At 40.0% G+C, this 22384-nt stretch overlaps 1 protein-coding gene across 3 annotated transcripts; it reads right to left on the reverse strand.

Moving 5' to 3' along the window:
• Positions 1-1845: 1845 nt before the first annotated feature.
• On the reverse strand, positions 1846-19970 carry LOC131225252 (uncharacterized). Of its 3 annotated transcripts, XR_009161269.1 has the most exons (9): positions 19836-19970; positions 16944-17032; positions 14430-14648; positions 10321-10357; positions 7073-7146; positions 6895-6988; positions 3897-3979; positions 2209-2649; positions 1846-2177 (listed from the first exon to the last, which is right to left on the reverse strand). XR_009161269.1 is itself a non-coding variant. In XM_058220750.1 (8 exons), the coding sequence occupies exons 3-8, from the start codon at positions 14499-14501 to the stop codon at positions 2479-2481; spliced, it is 531 nt and encodes a 176-aa protein (XP_058076733.1). In that variant the 5' UTR covers positions 14502-14648; positions 16944-17032; positions 19836-19970; the 3' UTR covers positions 1846-2478. The 3 variants fall into 3 exon arrangements, 2 of the variants coding, with proteins under 2 accessions (XP_058076733.1, XP_058076734.1); XM_058220750.1 differs by having other exon boundaries at positions 1846-2649; XM_058220751.1 differs by lacking the exon at positions 19836-19970 and adding an exon at positions 19497-19779 and having other exon boundaries at positions 1846-2649.
• Between the last annotated feature and the right edge of the window lie 2414 nt (positions 19971-22384).

Consider the following 22384-nt stretch of genomic DNA (forward strand, 5'->3'; position numbering starts at 1 on the left):
CCTCAACTCAAATCAACTCGGATCGAATCGGCTCAATGACTCGGTTATTTTGATAGTGATGCTGCTCGCCAAGTGTTTGATGAAATGACTCAACGAAGTATTGTTTTGGGTGTGTACATTCTCCACGAGATCTGCTGGTGGCGAGGAAGGAATGGATATGAAACAAATCACTACAAATTTATTTTTTTACATTATAAGATTACCCTTATATCTTGATTTTGATGCTGCTCGCCAAGTGTTTGATGAAATATATGTAAAGCATTGTTACTGGTTTGTATTATGTGAGCTTGAACTTGGCTTGAACTGGCATGAGCTGCTAATTGAACCGAGCCGGGCTGGCCAGTGAGGCTCAAGGACTGAGCCGAGCCGAGTTCAAGCTGAGGTTAGCTACTAGCCAAGTTGAATAGAGTTGTGCCAAGCTCGTACGACTTCTGTATAACTCTATTTGGATCTGCCTCATTTTTCGGCTCATTCCTTAAAATAAGCTGTTAAAATAGATGAATAGTGTAGATCAGATAACAATGAGTCCCACAGATTTTACAGTCACGGTGTTTTCTTTCCTTAGTTGATTTTACAGAGCATTCCAAACACGTGAATATGTCAACCTCATGTGAGGCGGCTGACATGACGGATCCTTGGTAACTAATGATTACTTACCTTTATTTACAATAATGATCACTTACTGACTTTCACTTAGGTGCTTGATTTTTCAATTCCACCGCAAATACCAATAAATATCAGTAAATAGATATAAACAGTTCATTATTATTATTTTCATCCGTCCCCAAGGCTAGGCTGTATTTCCACCTAAAAACTGGATCCAGAAAAGACTGATTTAAATATGTGAGAGATCCACCATCATGCATGTGACATATTCACACTGTCCATCCGTTTTACCTGAACATTGTAGGGCATGAGCCCAAAAATGAGGCAGATCCAAAGCTCAAGTGGCCCACACCATAGGAAATCATAGTCAACCCACTATTTCATGTGGCATGGTCCACTTGAGCTTTGGATCTATCTCAATTTTGGGTTCATGCACTAAAATCATCCTCCAAAATGGATGGACAGTGTGCATAAGCCAAATATATCACAATGGCCCCACATGAAATTCACACCCTCCTTGATTTTTGTGTCAAAAAAGCAAGCCGTCATTGAATTACATTGATAATTACTCGTTACCCATTTACATACATTTACATGGGGCTGGTGATGTGCAAATTGGGTCTTTGCCCATATACAGGACCCACAGTGGCTGGTTTGTATAAAAAAACCACTTCTATTAGGCAACCTTATCCATTTGATGTGGCCATTAAAGTGAGCCCTGGAAAACAAAAACAGTTACCAGTCAAATATGAAATAAAGATAAATTGTTTAAAAATTAATGGATAGGATCATCTCACAGATTTTATGTTTATAAATTAAGCAACCTGATCAGTTGCCATAGAGTGGGCTCAACAACACATCACACCGTCATGCGTCCGGTCGAGAGATAGCTCTACCATATTACCATATCTTGGACCCTTGAAGACACTCTAATCCATTCCCTTTCTATTTTCCTACTCTATCATTAACCAAGTGAACAACATTAAATGCTTATATCAGGCACATTACTCCATCATGATCATAGTGTCTAATCTCATTCTCAGGAATTTCTCACACAAGAACATATTGGTAGATTTTTAAAATATGAGGTTTTTCTGGGATATTGTTAGGAAAATCTGGCAAATAATAATAATAATAATAATAAATGCTATAAATTAACAAATAGTTTTAAAATATTAAATATATAATTAGTAATGAGTTAGATAAAATTCTAAACCATCTCAATAAAATTGCAAAAAATGGAAAAGGGACGATATTTTGAAAATCTTGCAGTACTATCACGATAATATTGTCGTTAGTTTTTCACAAATATAGTGATATTTGTCATGCTGGTCATGATGAACGGTCGATCCATGGGCTGTACATGGACGAGGCATAAGCATGCTTGAATACATGTGCACCTGCTACTCACCACATGGACCCCACATGCTAAGGCCATCCATTGCTTGTGCCTGCTCACCTCATTGACTGTGCTGTGCAGGTAAAACATATACAGGTCGTTTGATAGACCTTTGCCTAGGCTACCATAAATATATCTAGCATCTTGAATGGACCACAATTTCTCCCAGGGTCTAATTGCATCTGGACACCGCGAAAGCTGACGAGGGGTGATCAATGATACAAATGTTAAATATGAACAAGGGCTTTACCAAGTAATCTATGGCAGTGATGCCTCTAACGACATGAGCCATTCCCTCCAAAGGCTAATAAACACATCTGGCTGGATTAGGAGCATGCACCATGAGCTGTCCAATAGTGGACCTAAAATGCCTTTGGGACTTGATCTATGACCCATGGTCCATGGCCTTCCACAACTCAATTGGCCAAGATGGAAGTCATTTCAAGGACCCTCTTATAGGCTTTCGTACTCATTCATCTGCAGACATGCTTGTCCAAGAATGCCTTGGCCAGATTGCTGAAACTAACACTAACAGCTTCAGCTGCAGCATACTTTCTGATAAGCTCAACAACTTCTGGTTTCAAGATCTCTTCTTTGGTGGCCGGATTGCACAGATAGTAAAGAGCTCCAAGAGCAGAATTCACCTGTTGATCATATTCCTCCAATTACAACTGAATTAGGAGACTGTCACTAAAATGAAATGACTAAAAAAAAAAAAAAAACAACTAACAAACTGGTATGGTTTTAAGTTGGTTTTTACAGGTGTGATTAAGAGTCATCTGTAAACACAAAGTTCCAAAAGAAAAAACTCTAATTCGGCAGTCCCTAGAAGCACCACGAATCCAGCAAGTACTATCCAAACCATGGGATTTAGTACTTATGGGCACTTGGAAGCATTTGACTTCCCCCCCCCCCCCCCCCCCAAAAAAAAAAAAACTCCAAGGGAGCCACCAATTTTACACTCACATTTTTTATGCATAAGCCCCCTCATTCTACTTTTGGTGGTTTGTATTACCATTTTATTACATAGGTTTGAAAACAGGGGCGCATCACACATGCATCAAAGAAGCGAGGTGTAAATATCAGTTTCCTTCTCAAAATCTAAGAAAGTTTTGGCAGATTTACATTCCAATGTTAGAGATGAATTCATCAAGGGCCAGTTTGATTTTTGGACTCAAGTGTAATTACCATGTAAATGGGTAATAATTATTTACCTATGTAATTACCACATCTTTCCCAATGCAGATGTGACAACTTACTTTTTTAACACTTTAATCGAGAAATTTACAACATCAATGTGGGGCCCATCGTGATGTATGTTACTTATCCACACCGCTCATTTGTTATGCCGGCCGACTTTATGGCATGAGCAAAAACATGAGGCAGATCCAAAGTCAAGTGGACCACACCACAAGAAACAACGGGAATCGAATGCCTCCCATTAAAATCTTCTTGGGGCCCTTAAAAGTTTTGGATCAAGCTGATATTCGTGTTTTCTCCTTATCCACGCCTGTGTGACCCTATGAACGGGTTAAATGATGAAAAAAACCTCAATGTGGGCCCAGTGAAGAAAATAACTTTCAATGGTGGACGAATTAAAGCCACTGTTTCCTTTGGTGTGGGCCATTTGAGTGTTGGATCTGCCTCATTTTTCAGTTCATGTTCCAAAATGTTCTAATAAAATAGATGGACGGTGTGGATATATCATATACATTACAGTGGGGTCCACATATTTAAGTCAACACTTTTGTTTCGATTTTCGAGGTGGAATTACTCTCGTATTTTCAAACATGGTGAAAAAGTAATAATTACTTGTTTACCCTGATTTACATGTATCATGGAAAATCAAACAGGCCCCAAATGAATGTGTATCCCAGATCACAAGACTTACAGTGTTTCTGACTGGGCTTGATAAGCACTGTATCATCAAAGGAATCCCGCCACATTGAATGATAATTGAAGCATTTGCTGAGTCTAGTAAGAAATTAAAAGGTTAGAACACAGATCTATGCATCAGTCAATAAACATAGAGCATATGTACGTATATAGACGTACATCACGCAAGTAGAAGAAGAAGAAGAAGAAGCAGAAGAAGAATATGACAACTCTGTAAAGGTTGACAGCAATTACAAAAATGCCTCAAGAATGTTAAGGAAATTTAAACCTAGTCAGGGGCATCTTTCTAGCAATAACAGAGGGTTCTCCCATTGCCATTCATAATCTTTTCAAAGCAGAGGAGTGTGTATTTAGTGTTCTTTTAAGAAGGGGTGGAGATTTCACTTATTTTTAGGCAAAAGCTCATGCGCGACAAGGGTGGACTGATGCTCTTAGTGTGCCCCTGTGCTTTTAGAGGAGTGAACAGTCAAATCCAGTCTAGACCATCCATTGGATCTCCCCACTTTCATGGGCCAACATGAAAAACTCATATTGATTGGCGGATGCTAACCTAACTGTAGACACCCCACCCAGAATAAGAGCAACTACTCTTCAGACTTTAGTTGGGCCTTGGAAACTGCCCCTAAATCAACTTGGCAAAGCTTCGAAAATCTAAATGGGTTGTATGGAAAGAATTCCAAGCACTAACCGACGGACCCCATCGGTGGATCAAGAACCTGACAGATCAGATCTTGGTCAATCATCCGAACCTTCCGAAACCCTAATCACTACTTGCTTCCAAAGACGGCCTCCAATCGACCCAGAAAAGCATCGAAAATCCAAACGGGTCAAATGAAAAGGATCCCCGGCACCTCCAAGAATTAACTGACAGGCTCAATCAGCGATGTTCTATGCCCGCCGATTGAGTCCGTCGGTTAATTCTAGGAGGTGCCTTACGGCCCCCCGTATAGGCCGTTATGGTTCTTTTTTTCTTTTTTGAAAAAAAACTGTTACGGGGCCATTACGGCCATTTTGAGCACATAACACGTAACAGTTATGATCGTTACCGTAACCTACGTGGGACACCTTGCATAGAACATGATAGATCAGATCTTAGCTGATCATTTAGGCTCTTTAAAACCTTGGATACTCTCCGTACATGGAAAACCATAAGACCAAAGGGCCAAAACATACCAATGATCAGAAAATGACTGGCAACCCAAAAAGCATTTCCGACTGTTGCAGCTGTCACTTACCACTGTTAAGTAGAAAACAGAGAAGTAAGCCTGTCACCCCCCACCAATGGTCATTACATGATCGGCGGTGGGATTTATAAAAATAGCACAGCAGAGAGAATTTGGGGCAGCAGATGGAGGCAACAGAGAGATCTAGTGAGTGGTTTCAAAAGCAGGGGTAGGTGCTTAGGGAGTCTGAAGTTCCAGAGAATTCCCAACAGCACTGATAGGCCACCCGACCTAGGAGAGAAAATAAAATGACAAAAATAATTAGTGGAGGAAACCATTGAAGCCCAGAGTATGGTTGGAATCGGCGATATCCGACCATCCATTTGGTAGAAAAAGGGGTGTCTAATCTCCCCTTTTCCTTCTAACATATTGATTCAGATCGCGTTCCACTCCCACATCCCATCTACACATGCAACATTTACTGTTCTTTTGTCTTTACTCCACAATATCTCCTTTTCTTCTGCTTTTACTTTTTGCCTGCCCCAGCTACCAGCTCCGTGAAGATAGGGCTTTTTTTTTTTTTTTTTTTTCCCCTTTTTCTCTTGTGAAGCAATGCTAGATTAGTCTTTCTTTATAACTTGCCTGAGCCTATGGGCTCTGCGAAGCAAGGCCAAATGTAGCAGCGTCGAAATTCTACTAAATTCTCAAAAAATCCTAAAATCCCATAAAATAGAAACTGCATGTGGTGTGGGCAGAAAAGGGTGCCTAACCTCTTCCTTTTCCGTCGCCGAGGCTCTTGCTTGGAATCTGTGGCTGTAGACCAACCCAAGAGTCACTCAAGTTGGGAAGTCTTATGATTCCCCGACCCTCAAAGCAATTCTACAGTTTCTAGCCGGCCGTAGATTCCAAGCTTCATTTAGCTAATGGTGACTCCAAATTATATGCTTCACACATCTGAGTCATACCATAACCCAACTGCGTTACCAACCAAAGAAGAAAGCCAAGGAGGTGAGGGCGCCCACTCGCGCAGTATGCGCTCACACTAACAAACATTGGCTCTAATTGTGACAAATTGATTAACGAACCTATTTTAATCCTATTGGTATTGTGAATTAAGTTAGAATGCGACAGGGCTGTAATTTTATGATACTAGAAGCGCATGTTTTGGTAACCTTGTAATGTCTTCTATGGTTTGCTAATAATACTCTCCAAGATGGAGTTAAATGTGGTTTTTGGGTGGAAGAGAACTATCGCTAAAACAAATCCAAGCAATCCATTTTTTGTATGGCTTTATTAGATGGAAAAAGTTTCTCTAACCAGAGCAAATTTTTCATGGAAGCCAATGAAAAGTAGGGTGAACATAACTGTCAACATGTCTAAAAGCACTGAGCACACTAAAATATCAATTTGCCTAGAGTCTACTAAAGTTAAACCCTTATTTTTAAGATAGCAAAGACAATAATGGCTTCTTCCATTTTGGGTCCCTTTGGCTGTTCCACCTTTGGTTGTTGCAGATGGGATGCACTATGCAGTATTATCTCGCGACTCAAACACTGACCAGTAGTTATCCATATGTTGATTTGGTGGAGAAACATGACTACTTTCACATGTGTGTCTGAAAATAGAATCTACAAGTTCATTACTGTTTGGATGCATATTTGAATCATCAAGGATATATGATTTAACAGATTGAGATGCATACAAACAACACCTTAGTCCTAACGAACAAGCAGTTATTTTGGTCGTTCACGGGGGAAAAGAAGTATCAAGAAGCATGTTTCCATATTTTATTAGGACAATGAAACCGAGAGGTCAAATCTCTAAACTCACCAACGCAAGAGTTACAAATCCCACCAGCACCAAATTCCACAAGTTTCTCATTTGGCTCTGTCATGCAGTCTAGGAACAGTTCCAAGACATTGAGCTGCTTAAACCAAAAAAGAATTAAAAGTTAAAGGAAGAGCTGCCAATGCTGTTTGAATATTCAAATAAAACTTAGTTTAAATACCTGGCGCAGAAAGGTATAATTGTACGGGTCATATGCAAAGTTAGCCAAATGAGCAACAATTCTCTCCTTCGACTCTGCAAAACAATGGAGTGACCAGTCATCAGATATGAGTTGGCCAATATATACTAGTAACCAAATAAATGAAGATTTATATACAATTGTAGGAACTTAAAACTCTGCCTAGTAGCAATGCGCCAGCAAATCTCAAGCCCAGCTAAATGAGGATTGATACTCAGCTATAGCTTTCTTCCATTTCACCAAACACTTCCACTTCAAATGGTGGATTTGCACTTTCAATTCTGATTATTGTAGGAATCACACTTCTCCTTCTAAAGGTTTACAATTCCAACTCCTCAGAACCACATTTCCTACCTTTTGATTTCCTTCTCCTTCTAAAGATTCATAATTCCAACTCCTTAGAACCACATTACCTACTCTCTTTTTTATTTCCCAACAAGATATGTTGCTATTTATCCCCCTACATATGTATATGGGGGTCATTGTCTTGTCACAAAAAAGAAGAAGAAGAAGAAGAAGAAGATGAACAACTCACATCAACTTTACTTCAAGAATCTTCAGGAAAGGTAGGAAAGGGGTGGTATGCAAGCTAGGCATTGAAAAAGCATATGATCATGTTGATTGGGCATTTTTAGATTATATGTTGGGTCGTTTGGGATGTGGAGCTAAATGGCATTTGTGGATTCGTTCTTGTGTCCAATCAACAAAATTTTCAGTTCTAGTTAATGGGTCCCCAAATGGTTTTTTTTTTTTTTTTTTTTTTTTTTTTAAAAAAAAAAAGAAGCTTCTAGAGGTTTGTGGAAGTCGGGTTAATTAATGGGCTGGATGATTGATAAAGGAGTGGAAGTCAGGTTAATTAAAGGGTTTAAAGTCGATAATTCTCACTTTCAAATATCACACCTCCAATATGCAGATGATATGTTACTCTTGTGTGAAGTAGAGGTTTCGGAGGTGGATAACCTCTGTATGATTATTGTATGTTTCGAAGTTGTTTCAAGGTTGAAGGTGAATGCAGCCAAAAGTGAAATCATGGGTGTGGGAAGGTCAAGGGAAGAGCTCGGTTTGTTTGCAAGCACATTTGGGTGTCGAGAAGGTTCATTTCCAACAACATACCTGGGGCTACCGTTATGTATAGGAAAGTCGCCAAAGTACTTGTGGGATAGTCATTGAAAGATTTGTTAGTAGGCTATCTAGGTGGAAGAATAGACATTTGTCTTTGGGCGGAAGATTAACACTGATTACAGCAGTATGTCCAATTTGCCAGTCTATTACATGCCTTCATTTAAGTACCCGAAGGATGTGGTTGATAAGCTCGAAAGAATTATGAGGGAGTTCCTCCAGGGCGGAAGATAAACATTAAGTTTCATCTCTTGAAATGGGGGGGTTGTAGGAAGGATGTACAAAATTCAACAAGATTCTCGGTGGATCAAGGCATATTTGGATTGGGGATTAAAAATTAAATAAATTTGAAGGAGAGATTCCCCCCAGTTAGCGAGTATTGCTCTAGAGGCTAATATAGCAGTGGCTAGATGCTTCTCGATCCATGCCAACTCAGCTATATGGGTCCCTCCATGTAGAAGAAACTTAACTGAGGTTAAGTTGGAGGTGTTTCTAAGTCTTTTGGAGCTATTAAGTAAGGTTTGACCAGTGACTTCACAAAGCGATACAATGAGGTGGTTAGATGAAAAGTCCGGAGTCTTCTCAGTGAAATCAGCATATAATGGACTCATATTTGGGGCATATACCATGGAGTCGAGCCATGCAGCTCTCATTTGGAAACATGGAGCTCTGCTGAAGGTAATGGCATTGGCGTGGCTAGTGGGCAGGAACAAAGTACTAACAGTCGATAACTTATGCAAGAGAGGGATGATCCTCCCAAATGCATGTCTCATATGTTATAAAGCTGAAGAATTGGTGAACCATCTGTTCATTCATTGTGAATTCGCGGCAAAGATATGGGCTGACATTATTGGTAAGCTCGGGTTTAATTGGGTAATGCTGGGATCAATTGAAGTTTTTTTCACATCCTGGCATGGCAGAGGTTAAGGGGAGCTAGGAAAGCGAGTTTGGCATCTCTGTCTTCCTGCTGGAATTTAGGTCTTATGGATGGAAAGGAACAGCCAATGCTTTCAGGATCGGAAAAAGTCTCCAGTGGAGGTTTGTAAAATGACTAAGGAACTGGTTATGGAATGGGCAACAGGAGCAAGCTTTATGGTGCCTGATCAGTTTCCAAATTCTGGGTTGAGTTGTAATTGCAGTTTTTCTGTGCTTCTGTTCAATGGGTTGTATTCTTTAGGCTTTTGCCTTTTATCAATAAACTTGTCATTGTTCAAAAAAAAAAAAAAAAAAAATTCTTACGATCCATCATATATTTATAAGATTTTACGAAAATATAGCTTTCTACCCAAGTGTATCTTTTAATAATTAAAGACATGATGTGTTCACTTTACAATATGCATTTTTAAAAAAATTATAACTTAATTAGTAATAATCTATAAGTAAGGACGAAACCTAGAAACTTTAAACTTCTAATTTCTCAAAAAACAGGCAATACCCAACACCCACTTCTGATACCACTTCACCCGACTAAGGGTCGATATCATGCAGGCAGCCGGTTTTGAACTTCTGCCAAGCAATCAGGATTATAATGCTGACCCAAGGCTGGGACATAGCTATGATGATGGATATACAACTTCAGAAGCATTTATTTTTAAAAAAATGTTGTTAGTGAAGACACAGAGTGGTGTTTTAGTACACCACCATACACATGTTTGGATTCTTGCCAAATCCATTGTGGCATATACTTGACAGTGAAATGAATAAACATAACTTAGGAAGTGCATTTGGAATGAGCTCTTTCCATCCAACAAAAGCACATTTATGCCCCAAAATCTTCACCGCATCCCACCTACTCCAAAAAGTAGAAACACCCAAATGTACCCATGGGTACACACTTCAAATAGCAACAAAATCAAGCATCAACCTTCCCCTTGTACCAGGCTCTTTCCTTTTTCCTTTCTTTTCCCCCTCAGCCTCACATGCGCGTGCGCACACATGCACCACAATCTCCTCATTTCACTTCTTTCTCTACATGCCTGACTATGGTGCATCATACAGAAGGGAAATTTGCAAATATCTAAGGTTTCTAGCATTCGCTGTAGAAAAACTCGCTAAGCACAAGGGATGAAAGCAAAGACACATTCAAGTATTTGCATCCAAGCAGAGGATACCTTCATCAGTAGTATTTTGAAACTCAGTCACCAACTCCTGCAGTAAAAAGGTAAAGCAAGTGATGGAACAAATCAAACTCAGGCTTGGTACAATCTGTTTGGTTCTTCAGTTTGTACACGAGGCCTGTGTTTCAGTGATCCAAATCGTTGATATTATTTGGCCCACTGTGTATGCCCAATGCACCAAAAATATCCCAGATGGAAAAAACCCCAACCTTCAATCGGTAGCCAACTAATATGGTTTTGAAAGAGAACACAGCACAGCTCTACATTCAACAAGAAAAAAAAATGCCAAATATTCGATGGCTTGGATCTTCCAAACTGCAGTATTTTTGGCACATGGGCCAACCACGGTGAGGTCCATCGTATCAACATTTTGGATCACAATACCACGTTATCCACCTGGACAAACTGAAAACACAAAATAGTACCTTAAAAGGAAAGAAAAGAAAAAAGAAAGGGAGCCTGGAATAAACTGAAGAGCAACATGCTACACAGTCTGCTGTGATGGAATACTTCTGCCATAATCTAATCTCAGTATTGCTAAGAAAGACAACAGAAGACAAGGCTATTTTCAAAAGCAGAACTATATGGGACAAAGAATCGGCAGCATCAATGGAATTAGAAATTAATATGACATGCGCCTCCTCTCAGGCCAGTATTCAATGGTAGATGCGCCCATATAAATTTAAGTACTCCATGGTGGCTTCCAAAGCAGTTGCCAGTGAAACTGCAAAATCCTCATGCATGAAGAAACAAATGGAGTTCTAGACTTTGGCTAACCAGATAAATGAGAATATGCACCACTGATTTGCAATGTATGCCTTGAGTTTATTAAGTATTGAACATGAATCTTGCTCTTGGCACGTTAGAGCCTTCTTTAATCATTTTATGATGTTAGAATCAAAGGCATTGGAGGTTTTGCACAGCAGGAGGCACCAAGGTTTAAAGCCGGTGTTATGGCCTATAATGGCAGACTGAGACTACTATTGTACAACAGTAATGGCTGTTAGGAAATGCAAAACAGGAAAATAGGAAAACAGAAAAGGTAAGGCGTATGAGAAAATAACAGATCAAACAGGTGTTACATTACATATCATGATGCCCTTAAATAACATCCTGTGTTAGTAACAATCTCTATTCCATTATATAAAAGCCATTATTTTTAAAATAAGAAGTGTTATGTAACACAATGTAGGGTGACCTTCCTGTTATAGCAGCCACAATGAGATTAAAAAAGAAAAGAAAGAAAATGGTGCATATTAATTGCAGGCCATCAAATGCCACTGGTTCTATACTCCCATCCTCACTTGAATGAGGAGCACTCATTTTTTATGTAGAAACTCGTTAAAAAGTTATTTCTTATTAGCAACAAAAACAATGAAATAAAGCTGAAGTTTCATCAACTCCCCAAATGGAAATAGGAATCAAGCAATAAAAAGAATATTTACATCATGCAAAGGAAAGCCATCTAAGAAATAGGCAAAAGCTGCGGAATGACATCTTTCCAAACTTTTGAAAAGATACATTCCCAGCTTTGAAATTTTGACTGTTTGTCATCTACAGAACCAATTGTGTGGAATGAATTGCATTGCTCCAGGTAACAGCTGAAATGCATCAGACATTGATTTGAGGTGAAAATTGATTAAAACGTGTCAGTATAATGAGCTCACAGCTTTTCATGCTGCCCCAAATGCTTGGCAGATGGATAGTCAGCTATTTAAGGCCTAAAAGCAACCTTGGCATGTTGATTTTGCAGTGAAATCAAGATCTGATTTTATTTTATTTTATTTTTTTAAAAATGGGTTTTATGCTTACAGCCATTGATCTTTGGAGTACTTTCTCAGATTACAAGTGTTTTTCATCAATGCGTGTGTCAGAAATTATTATCAGGTGAAGGACTACTCAGGCAATACTCAACCAATACTGCATTTGGATACACTATCAAATTGAATTGCAAATATTACTCTAAGGGCTTGTTTGCGTACTAGGAACTCAAATAGATCTCTATTACAGATGGTGTCTAACAGCTGGGACATGTTAGAACTAGAAGTAATTTTCCTTCTTGCAGGAGAGAGGTGCAAAATAGATGATTGGTTCTCTTCTTTTTCTTTTTTTATTTTTTGTTCCGAATGGAAACAAAACACATTGTCTTTTACGGGCCTCTTCCTGCAGAAGGACAAGCTAACACTGACATGCCATAGCCGTCAGAGGTTGTCTGTAAATAAGCCATTTGAGTTTCAAGAATGCAAACAGGCCCTAATCATGGTTCTGAATGACGGCATCAGCCGACGTATCAGCCCTGCGCAAAAATGATACGATGTGGTGTCGCGAAACGGAATCGGGGCCGTATGGGCCCGTATCAGTCGGAATTTTTTTTGAAGCAAAAAAATATGAAAAATATCAGAAAAATAGGGGAAAATGAGATATTCATGAATGTATCTTATTCTCTCTTTATTATTATTATTTTTAAAACCATGTATTCAATGGTGTATCGGACCATTCTTTGATGAGAATGTTGTCTGTCGATTTGACTTGTTGAAGGTCAACTAAATGGGCCCTAATTGAACACAAATTAAACATGATTTGGTAAACAATGGCCCATAATATTGGAAATACAACAAAAAGAAGATGAAAATATAAAAAAGAAAGTGAAGGTTTACCATTCTTTCGGATTTTTCCCATAATGGTCTATTGCGCTTCGATTTGTCGAATCCCATTAAAATCATTTGTTTTGATCCCAAAATAGGTCTAAATCTAGCCTAAAATGAGTTTTTAATATTCTTTCATGGTTTAAATGAAAAGAAGAAGAGGAGACATGAGTGAATTTTGGGAAGAAAAAAAAAATTTTAATTTGGGGTTTTATAGGCGTATCGGCCCTGTATCGGCACCAATACAAGTTGTATCAGCCGATATGGACCGATACGATCCAACAGATTCCGATACGGACAATACAACCTCATATCATGTATCGTATCAAGCCGAAACCGACATGATACGCCCGTATCGGCCGACACGATACTGATTTTGAGAACCATGGCCCTAATAGAGTGGATTGTGATTTCCTTACAATTTATACCAATGGTCTGGGCTCCAAATTTAAATCATGAGTTTCAAGTTGGACTTAAAGCAGAAATCTAGAGGATATGATCCATTTGTTGAGTCTTCTTCAAGGTTGTACCCCATCCTCGGAGTAGAGTCCTTGGGTGTGGAAGGAGAAATCCGGAAGATTTTTTATTCATTCTTTCTATGGGGTGATTCGCTCTCACAAGCATAGAGAGACTTTCAAACATATGAAGTTTATTTGGTCATATAGGGGACTGCTTCAGGTTAATGCCTTCACATGGTTGGCAGTAAGAAATAGGGTGCCCGCTGTGATCATTCCTAATGTGTGTATAATGTGCATGGAAGATGCTGAATCAGTGGATCATTTATTTCTGCATTGTATCTTTGCGAGAAGTATTTGGAACCAGTCATTCGAATTTTGCCGATGCTATTGGGTGATGCCAGGATTGATTGGTTCATTTTTCCTCACTTTGGCATGGGAGGAGTAGGTCTTTAAATGCAGAGTGTTGTGGAAGCTTGCTATTCTTGCTATTTGTGGGCCATTTGGGCAGCGCACAATTGCAGATATTTCAATGACTACCATGGATGTCCGAACAATGAGTTCAGGAGGGCAAAGCAAGATGTAATGGCTTGGGTTTTCGTTGATCAAGTCCTTAGCTAACTATTTCTTTGGGGATTTGGATTGTTGATCTTTCTAGCATTTTGGTTCTAAGCTGCTGCTTTCTCTTCTCTTTTTTAATAAAATATCCTTAATTCTCAAAAAAATAAAAAATAAAAAAGGAAGTTGGACATAGAGGGGCATAACTGCATTTTGAGGGATACTTCCTCAATGTGAAAGATAAGACCATCATTAACATTCGTCATTTCTACCCACAAAATTTCCAAAGCAAAAGCTTCAAATATCTAACTAAAAACTACAAATCAGATGACAAGAGGAAGAAAAACAACAACCATATATACTTAAGTTTTTTAAAAATGACAAAATATCAAAATCTCCCACAAATGAAAAGAAAAGAAAAGGCAATAAGAAAGAAGAAGCGTACCTGAAGGTATTGCACCCTGGGAGTGCCATATTTCCCTGTCCGCTCTACTTGCCTCCGGTCGTTAGTAAACATGACAATGGATATGGAAATGCAAATATTACATGCCGAGCCTATAGCAAGGATCCGGTAAGAATGGGATTCCTTTGGTCCGAGCCCATAGATGAAATGGTACACAGCATTTGGATCAATGATGAGGTCTCAGGTTGAAGCCCAGCTCACCTATCCAAACAAACAAACAAACAAAAAAGTAGTAAGAATGGGGCTTTACAACTAAAGACAAAATAAGTATGTGCAAGAATTACTGATCCTTGAGCAATGATCCAACAAGGAGTCTTCCTCTGTGGAAACCCCCTGCAATCACATTAGGCCATTGGATAGGAGGGACACATTGTTGATTGCACATGGGCCCAAAGTAATCATGATTGGATGAACAGGGTTGTCCCATTAAGGGCACACAAATTGGACTGCAAGGCCATTTCTAGTATACCCTCCATGTTGGAGGCCCTAATTGGATGGATGTGATCATCTAATCATGGTGACTATGGGGCCATGCGCGAATCCATAGAGGATATCCAATCAAATAGTTGTCAGGCCATGTGTACAAGTCAGCTGTTGATACTTAATACAATTCATATGGGGCTGCATATCTTGGGAAGAAATTAGGACTCTTGAGAGGTCTACGATACTCCTGCTGTTGGCTGAAGTGGGACCAGGCAATTTGTGTGGGCCCACTATTACAGCAGGCATTGCGAGTTGCCACCTCCTCTTTGACTACCATTAAAGAGTACTAAGCTGGGCCCCACAAATCTTATCCATGGAACCTGCTAAAGAAACTTGCATTGGTCCCATTTCAAAGGACTTGTAGCCCACACATGCGAACGTGGCATGCTTCTTCAAGATCCAAGCTGTTCATCAGCTGGGCCCCGCCATCTAGATCGCTTGGCCTGAAAAGCTAACTGTTTCACTCATTAGGTGGACATGTCTTAAATTGACCAACAGTCCACATTAAACTTACATGTGTGACGTGACACTAGATTAGCAGATTGGCCTGGTGTTTTTGGCTAGGGGATCTTCATGATAGGCCATGCCTAATGAGTACCTTGAATCTCACACATGTGCCACATTGATACATGTAAGCCGCTAGTCCCTTGAAATTGAACTCATAACAGTGCTATTCACATTTCTCTTTTCCATATGCTGTTTGCATATCATGTAAGAGGTTTGCAAGGGAAACTCGTGAGCCTCTTGGAAATGGAGCTTCACTGGTAAATTGCATCTATGCTGATGCTGGCACATTTCTAAGGAAATTGGAGCCACTGATCTGGCAGTTTACCATCCAAAGGTGCTATGTATAAAATGTTCATCGATTGAAATGTCTTAGCTGTTGCACTAGTGACTAGGAAATGGATGGCTAGAATATTTAAGCAAAATGAAATAAGAACAATGGTCCCATTCAAAATGTATAATTACGCTGAATTAAATCAGACTGCCAGCAGGCCCACCAGGCCAACAATTCTGATTACGTTAGACATGTGCCATGCGTACAGTGTAGAAGCCTATGGAAGCAAACATCCAACACCTAGTGTCTCTTGAGGACCTCTCTAGCTTTTCTAACACATAATTTTTGTGCACCGAGAAAGTCAGTAATGCTCATTGCTTTTTCACGACTCTCTTTTTTGTTCGTGTGGCAGACTCGCATGAGGTTGTCATGGGGGACCTACACTGGATGGGCCATATGCCAAAATTCATACTGATTGGACAAATCCTAATCCTTTAGATTGGACGGTTTCTTAGAAAAGGATGTAAATGGAACTTTGGTTGACCTTTGTATAGCAATCCATTTCATTTCCCTCAAAAGTCCTCTAACACAACGATAGGATCTTCCCTTTAGTATGATTTTTCAGATATGGTCCATCCGAGGTAAACCCTAGCTGAAATTAAGGACTTTGGAAAGAAAATGGATGGCTATAAAAATATCAACCAAAGAACGATTCACCATCTGTTTCCTATTTAAAATCCTCAATCTAAGGATTAGGATTCTCCACCCTCCATAGTGTTAATTTTAGCATATGGCCCATCCAATGTAGGTCCTACTTAACAACCTGCTGGGGTTTTGTGCATGTGAGGCTTGTGAATAGCCCATGCCCAAAAGGAGTCCTGCATCAGAAAACTTCCCCATAAACCATTGCACCATTTCCAACATCGAATATGAACGGCTGGCCGAACTATGCACTTTCAGGCCACCAGCTTGGACGGATCACGGATAAGATGCTTTCTTGCAGCATGATCAATCCCTAATGGGGCCCACTAAATGAACCTGCTGCCTAATTCAAAGTAGGCCCAACCTGTTGGGTTGGGTCTTGGGTCCAACAAAAGATGCCACTTCTTTCAGTCATGCATTATATAATAACTTCATAATAGTTAAAAAGGCACAAATGTTTCATTTCAAAGTCTGTCTAGAAGATTGTAAAACCATGATTTGAAGAAAATTAAAAGCATAAAGTACTGAAGCACCTCAAGCTTTCTTGATTGAGCTTATGTTTGTGCACTCTAGAGGTTAACATGAACTTAAATCCTTTCTTCTTCTCTCCAATGCCTGCAAACTGTAAAAAAGATGGGAGGGAGTGATTTTCGTAATAAAACTGCAATTTGCTGGGTAACAAACGCAAATTGCATTTGATGAGGGACCTGATAAAGGGAAAGACCAAACCTAATTCATTACAATCGTGCACCAAACACTGGACCAGATCACTTACCATGGGCCCATAAGGGGTCATTTGGCAAATTTGAAATCTGAAAATTACTTAAGAATCCAATTCCAGGAATTGGATTCCTGAGAATTTTATTTTGTAAATCATGTGCCTGGAATTGGAATTCGATTCCCAAGAATTTGCAAGCTGGATTCTTAAATCAGGTATTGAATTCCTGCAGAAATCAAATTCCAGGTCACCAAATGTGAAATTTGACCCTGAAATTGGATTCCAGTTCTATAAGGGCAAAGTCCAGGTTGCTGAAAAACCCCTAAACATGTCCAATATACTAGATGAACCCTGCCAATACAACATCTAAATTGGAAGTTCCTAGCCAAACCCCGCCAAAAAAAAAGAAAAAAGAAGTTGAATTGAATCAATGATTCCAGATTGGAACATCCTAACCAACAAAGTTGAGGCATTTTTCAGTACAATGTGGGATGGTAATGATTTCTCTTCCTAACAGTTTGATTGGGAGCCACAAACTGAACGATCAGGATCAATCCCACCGATTAGATATTTAGAGGCAGTGTCTGTCCACACTGGGGCCCAGCATACTGGTGATCTTGGATTGTTGAACTGTGACCTCAAAATTAACCCAGATTAGAAACCCTAGCTCCCTTTGTTGGGCCTTTTTCCCAATTCAATCCTGACTTGTTGCATTTCTCCTCTTAACAGTCTATTTGGAGGCCACAGATCGAGATGCTAGGATTCTCTCGTCGATCAGATTGGAAGATCCTAGCCACAAATTGGCCATTTTTCAGTTCAATGTGGGGGTGATTATAGGGCCTGTTTGGATGCCTGTAACTTTTCTAAAATGTAACAAAGTTACAGGTGACTTTGTTACAGTTGGTGTTTGGGGAGGAAAGTCACAGGTAACTTTCTCTCAACCTGTGACTTTCTTACAGGAGAAAGAGGCGAAAATCTTACAGGCACTTGAGTCGTTTTTCAAGTTACCTGTATCTTTGATACAGGTAATAACGGTTGGAAATTTTGAAATGAAAATTGTTGGGAAGAATCGCACCTACATTGAAGGAGCGTACCTACCTTCTCAGATGGAGTGAAGGCCTCCGTTTCCCTCTCTCAGTCTCCTTCTCCCTCTCCCAGTCTCCTTCTCCCTCTCCGATCCAGCTTCAGCAAAGTTAGAAAACCCCTTTCTTTCTTTCCTTTCCTTTCTTTTTTTTTTTTTTTTTTCATCAGGGTTTGACGGAGGCAGTTTGGCTAGAGGCGTGGGTAATGTCCGATGGTCTGTGGGGTCCACCATCCTGTATTTGTTTTATCCATGCCGTCCATTCATTATTTTGGATTGTTTTAGGGCTTGATTCCAAAAATGAGGCATATCTAAATCTCAGGTGGACCACACCACACAAAATAGTAATGATTGAAAGTCCACCATTAAAAAACTCCTTGGGCCACTGTAATGTTTGTTTCACATCCAACCTGTTGATTAGGTCAGAAAGACCTGGATGAAGGGAACAAAATAAATATCAGTTTGATCCAAAACATCAGTGGCCTACCAAAAGTATTTAATGGTGGGCCTTCAATCAACATTGTTTCTAGTGATTTGGTCCACCTGAGATTTTGATGTACCTTATTTTTGGGTTGATTTCTTAAAATGATCTAGAATAATGGATAGATGGTGTGGATAAAACAAATACATCATAATGGGGCCCACATTCCATTGTTCATTCTATATAAGTGAGGCTTGTTCGTCAGTGCAACTTGTCCCCTTGTAGGTTCCAAATCTGTTTTAACATATGGTTTTTTAAACACTCCCAATTTCTATTTTCATTGATTCCGTGCAGTTTCCTATGCTTGTGATTTCTCTTTAACTGATCCTTTTCAACAAGAGTCACTCCTGGGGAAATTTTCGCTTGGATATCTTACCTCAAGTTCTTTTTTCCTACATTACACGCATTTTGAAAACGCGAGCCTACTTTTATGGCCCACCTGTTGATTTATTTAGCCTAAGAATCAACCAAACTATTCATTTACATGGGCTTGACAAAATGGAATAATTTTATCTAATATTTTTTACTTGTAATCTGATTTTTCAACAATTTCCTATTTCAAGCTCTACTTAGCATGAATATGGAACTTATTATCTGTAATAAAGTTACAAGTTATCCGAACACAAAAAGTAAGTTACCTGTAGGTAAGTTACAACTTATATCCAAACATGATTACCCGTAACATATAACTTTCTTACAACTTTAAAAAGTTACACGCATCCAAATAGGCCCTAAATCTCGTCCTAGCATTCTATTGTCCCACCGATCAGATTTTGGGGAAACATCCAGTCCTGGGATAGCCTAACCTGCCAGTGGCTTGGGTTGTTGAAATAGGACCCTAAAATCACGGAGATTGGAGGATCCTAGCCACCCATTTGGGGCTGTTTTAGTTCTTTGCGGACTGATGCAGTATTTCCAAGCTAAGAAATTGAAAGGTTAGGATTATCCCATCGAGGGGATATTATTCGTAAAGTAAGCTTCTCGAAGACAAGGGCCGATCTCTCAGGAGAATCCTAGAGCTGCGAACATGCAATCTGGGCGATGGTTGGGCATGCCTTATCCACGGTGGGGCCCAGCGTGCGAATGGTCTGGATGGCTGAACGCGTCGAGAGATATAAGAAAGAGAGAGAGAGAGAGAGACTTACGGCAGAATCGAGCGGAGAGAGACAGCTTCTTCTTCTTCTTCTTGGTTTCAGCTTCTCAGAGAAACTGCCGAGACGGATGGAGGTGATGTGGGAACTGAACGGGCTAATGTATCGGAAGCGGATTGGCTGATGTACCACACACCACCAACTTGGCTGATGTGTTGACGTCACCGAGTTGCGTGGGTTCCATCATGAGGTATGTGTTATATCCAAACCGTCCGTCCATCTGGCGAGCTTGATATAAGACTTAATCGAAAATTAAGACAAATTAAAAAAAACAAGTGGGCCACACTGAAAAAAAATCAATTGGGGATTGAACGTCTATTATTGAAACCCTTTTTGGGTATGGATCAATGCAACGTTTGTTTTTCCTCTTCATCCGGTCTCCGTGGCCTTATGAACAAATTCAACGGGGAATAAACGTTACGATGGGCTTTAAAATGTTTTAATGGTGAGATATGACTCACTTTTAGGCTCATGCTCCAAAATGACCTCAAAAAATGATAAACAGTGCAGATGTAATCGTTACGGGCCATGTAACTTTGATCTCCTTTGAAGGGGTGCGCGGATTAGCCATGACAGGTTGAGTAGGGAGACTCGCTACTAAAGTGTTGTCGCCAAATTCCATGGGCCTACCAAGACGTATGTTTTGTATTCACGCCTTTCGTCCGTTTACAGTGATAATTTTAGAACAATATCAAAAAAATGAGTTAAATCTAAAGCTCTATTGGACCCAGCACAGAAAATAGCTGGGACAGTGATGCTGACCATCAAAAACTTCTAAAGGTTATAAAAGTGTTAGATCAATTAATATTTATGTTTTCCCTTATTTTCCGTCTTTTTTAACTTTTGAATTGGTTAGATTTCAAATAAACATTACGGGGGGCATTGCATTCGTTTCAAGTATGGAATCACTCTCCCCGCTGTTTTTGTCGTGGGTCCACTGCATCTTTTTACTTACCCTATCCTTCCACCCATTCTTGATACAACACATACGTCATAGTCAGGTTACATAACTTAGTGATGTCACCTCAGTAGCCAACTGGCTAATCAACTGCCAGGATCTAAACCGCGTCCTTTGAACCGTTTTGAAGCTCGGAGCTCGCGGAGCGTAAGTGTTCGTCTTTGCACGACACGTACCCACACCAGCTACGTCGGTGGTGAGTGGTACACCAGCCAATCCGCTTCCGTGTCTCTTTACAAGTGACGAGGTTGGTGTCCTATCCCGCCCGTACCTTAATCCGTCCGGTCAGGTCTATGTGGGGCCCAAAGTGATGTAAGTGTTTTATCCACCCCCGTTCATCGATTTTCTCAAATTATTTTAAGATACTATCCTAAAATTGCGGCAGGTAAAAGGCTTAAATGGACCACAAAGTTGGAATGTCCACCATTAAAAAACTTTTTGAGAGCCGGAGATGTTTAGGATCAAGCTGATATTTGTTTTTTAACTTTATCCACGTCTACGTGACCTTATGAATAAGTAGGATGGTAAAAAAAACATCACGGTAGGCTTTAGAAAGGTTTCAACGGTCGGTGTCATTATCATTGCAGCCTCATTTGGTGTGGTCCACTTGGAGATGTGGACCTGATTCATTTTTTAAACTGATCTGAGAAAAGTGATGAACGGCGTAGATAAAACACTTAAATCACGGTGGGCCCCACAGAGCCCTGCCCGGACGGGGGTAGGATGCAATCCGCATCCCTTTGCAAGAGGACGTTATGTAGGGCCCACCAAGACGTCCGTGAAAATCTACTCCGTCCATCGGTTTTGCAAGCTCCCAATAGTAGGGTGGCCCAAGAAAGAGGATTGTCCACGGATATTGCAGTAGACTCAAAATAGCTTATGCATGAGGAAGGCAACGGATTGGCTACTCCCCCTGCCACCAGCCCGGTGGCTATGGTCGGTGCGCTTTGGGCCCCACAATGATGTATGTGTTTCATCCATTTTTGCAGATAACTTCAGGGCTTGATCCAAAATTGAGAGGGATATAAATCTCAGGTGGACCACACCACAGGAAAACAATAGTGATTGGATATCCACCATTAAAATCCTCCTAAGGCCCACTGTACTGTTTATTTGTCATCCAACCAGTTGGTTATGCCATACAGACATAGATGATGGGAAAAAACAAAGATTAGCTTGATTCATAACTTTTATGACCCCAAAAATTTTTTAATGGCCGATGCTCATCCACTTGAGATTAATATATCTCTTCTTTTTTTGTCTTGTACCATAAAATGATATGGAAAAATAGATGGACAACATGATTGAGACACATACATCATGGTGGGGCCCACGGAGCACCAACCATCAGCCATTGGCTGGTGGCAAGGGGAGTAGCCAATCCGTTTCCCATGAGGGCACAGGCAGCGGGACGCAGATTTTCCTGCACTGGAAACTTAGGAGGTGCGTACGTGGTTTGTGAGAAATCAACCCTGTCCATCCGTTATTTGAGATCACTTCAAGAAGTGGCTAAAAATTAGCCGGATCCAAGGCTAAGGTGGACCAAAAACATGACGATTTAACATCCACAGTTGAAATATTTATG

The sequence above is a fragment of the Magnolia sinica genome, chromosome 14 (genome assembly GCF_029962835.1).
Source record: "Magnolia sinica isolate HGM2019 chromosome 14, MsV1, whole genome shotgun sequence".
Lineage (NCBI taxonomy): Eukaryota > Viridiplantae > Streptophyta > Magnoliopsida > Magnoliales > Magnoliaceae > Magnolia > Magnolia sinica.

Coding starts and splice junctions, on each gene's coding strand:
- LOC131225252 (XM_058220750.1), bottom strand. CDS start 14,501: ATGTTTACTAACGACCGGAGGCAAGTAGAGCGGACAGGGAAATATGGC. Junction 10,358..14,429: donor CCAGGGTGCAATACCTTCAG/GTACGCTTCTTC, acceptor TTTTTACTGCAG/GAGTTGGTGACTGAGTTTCA. Junction 7,147..10,320: donor TCAAAATACTACTGATGAAG/GTATCCTCTGCT, acceptor ATTGTTTTGCAG/AGTCGAAGGAGAGAATTGTT.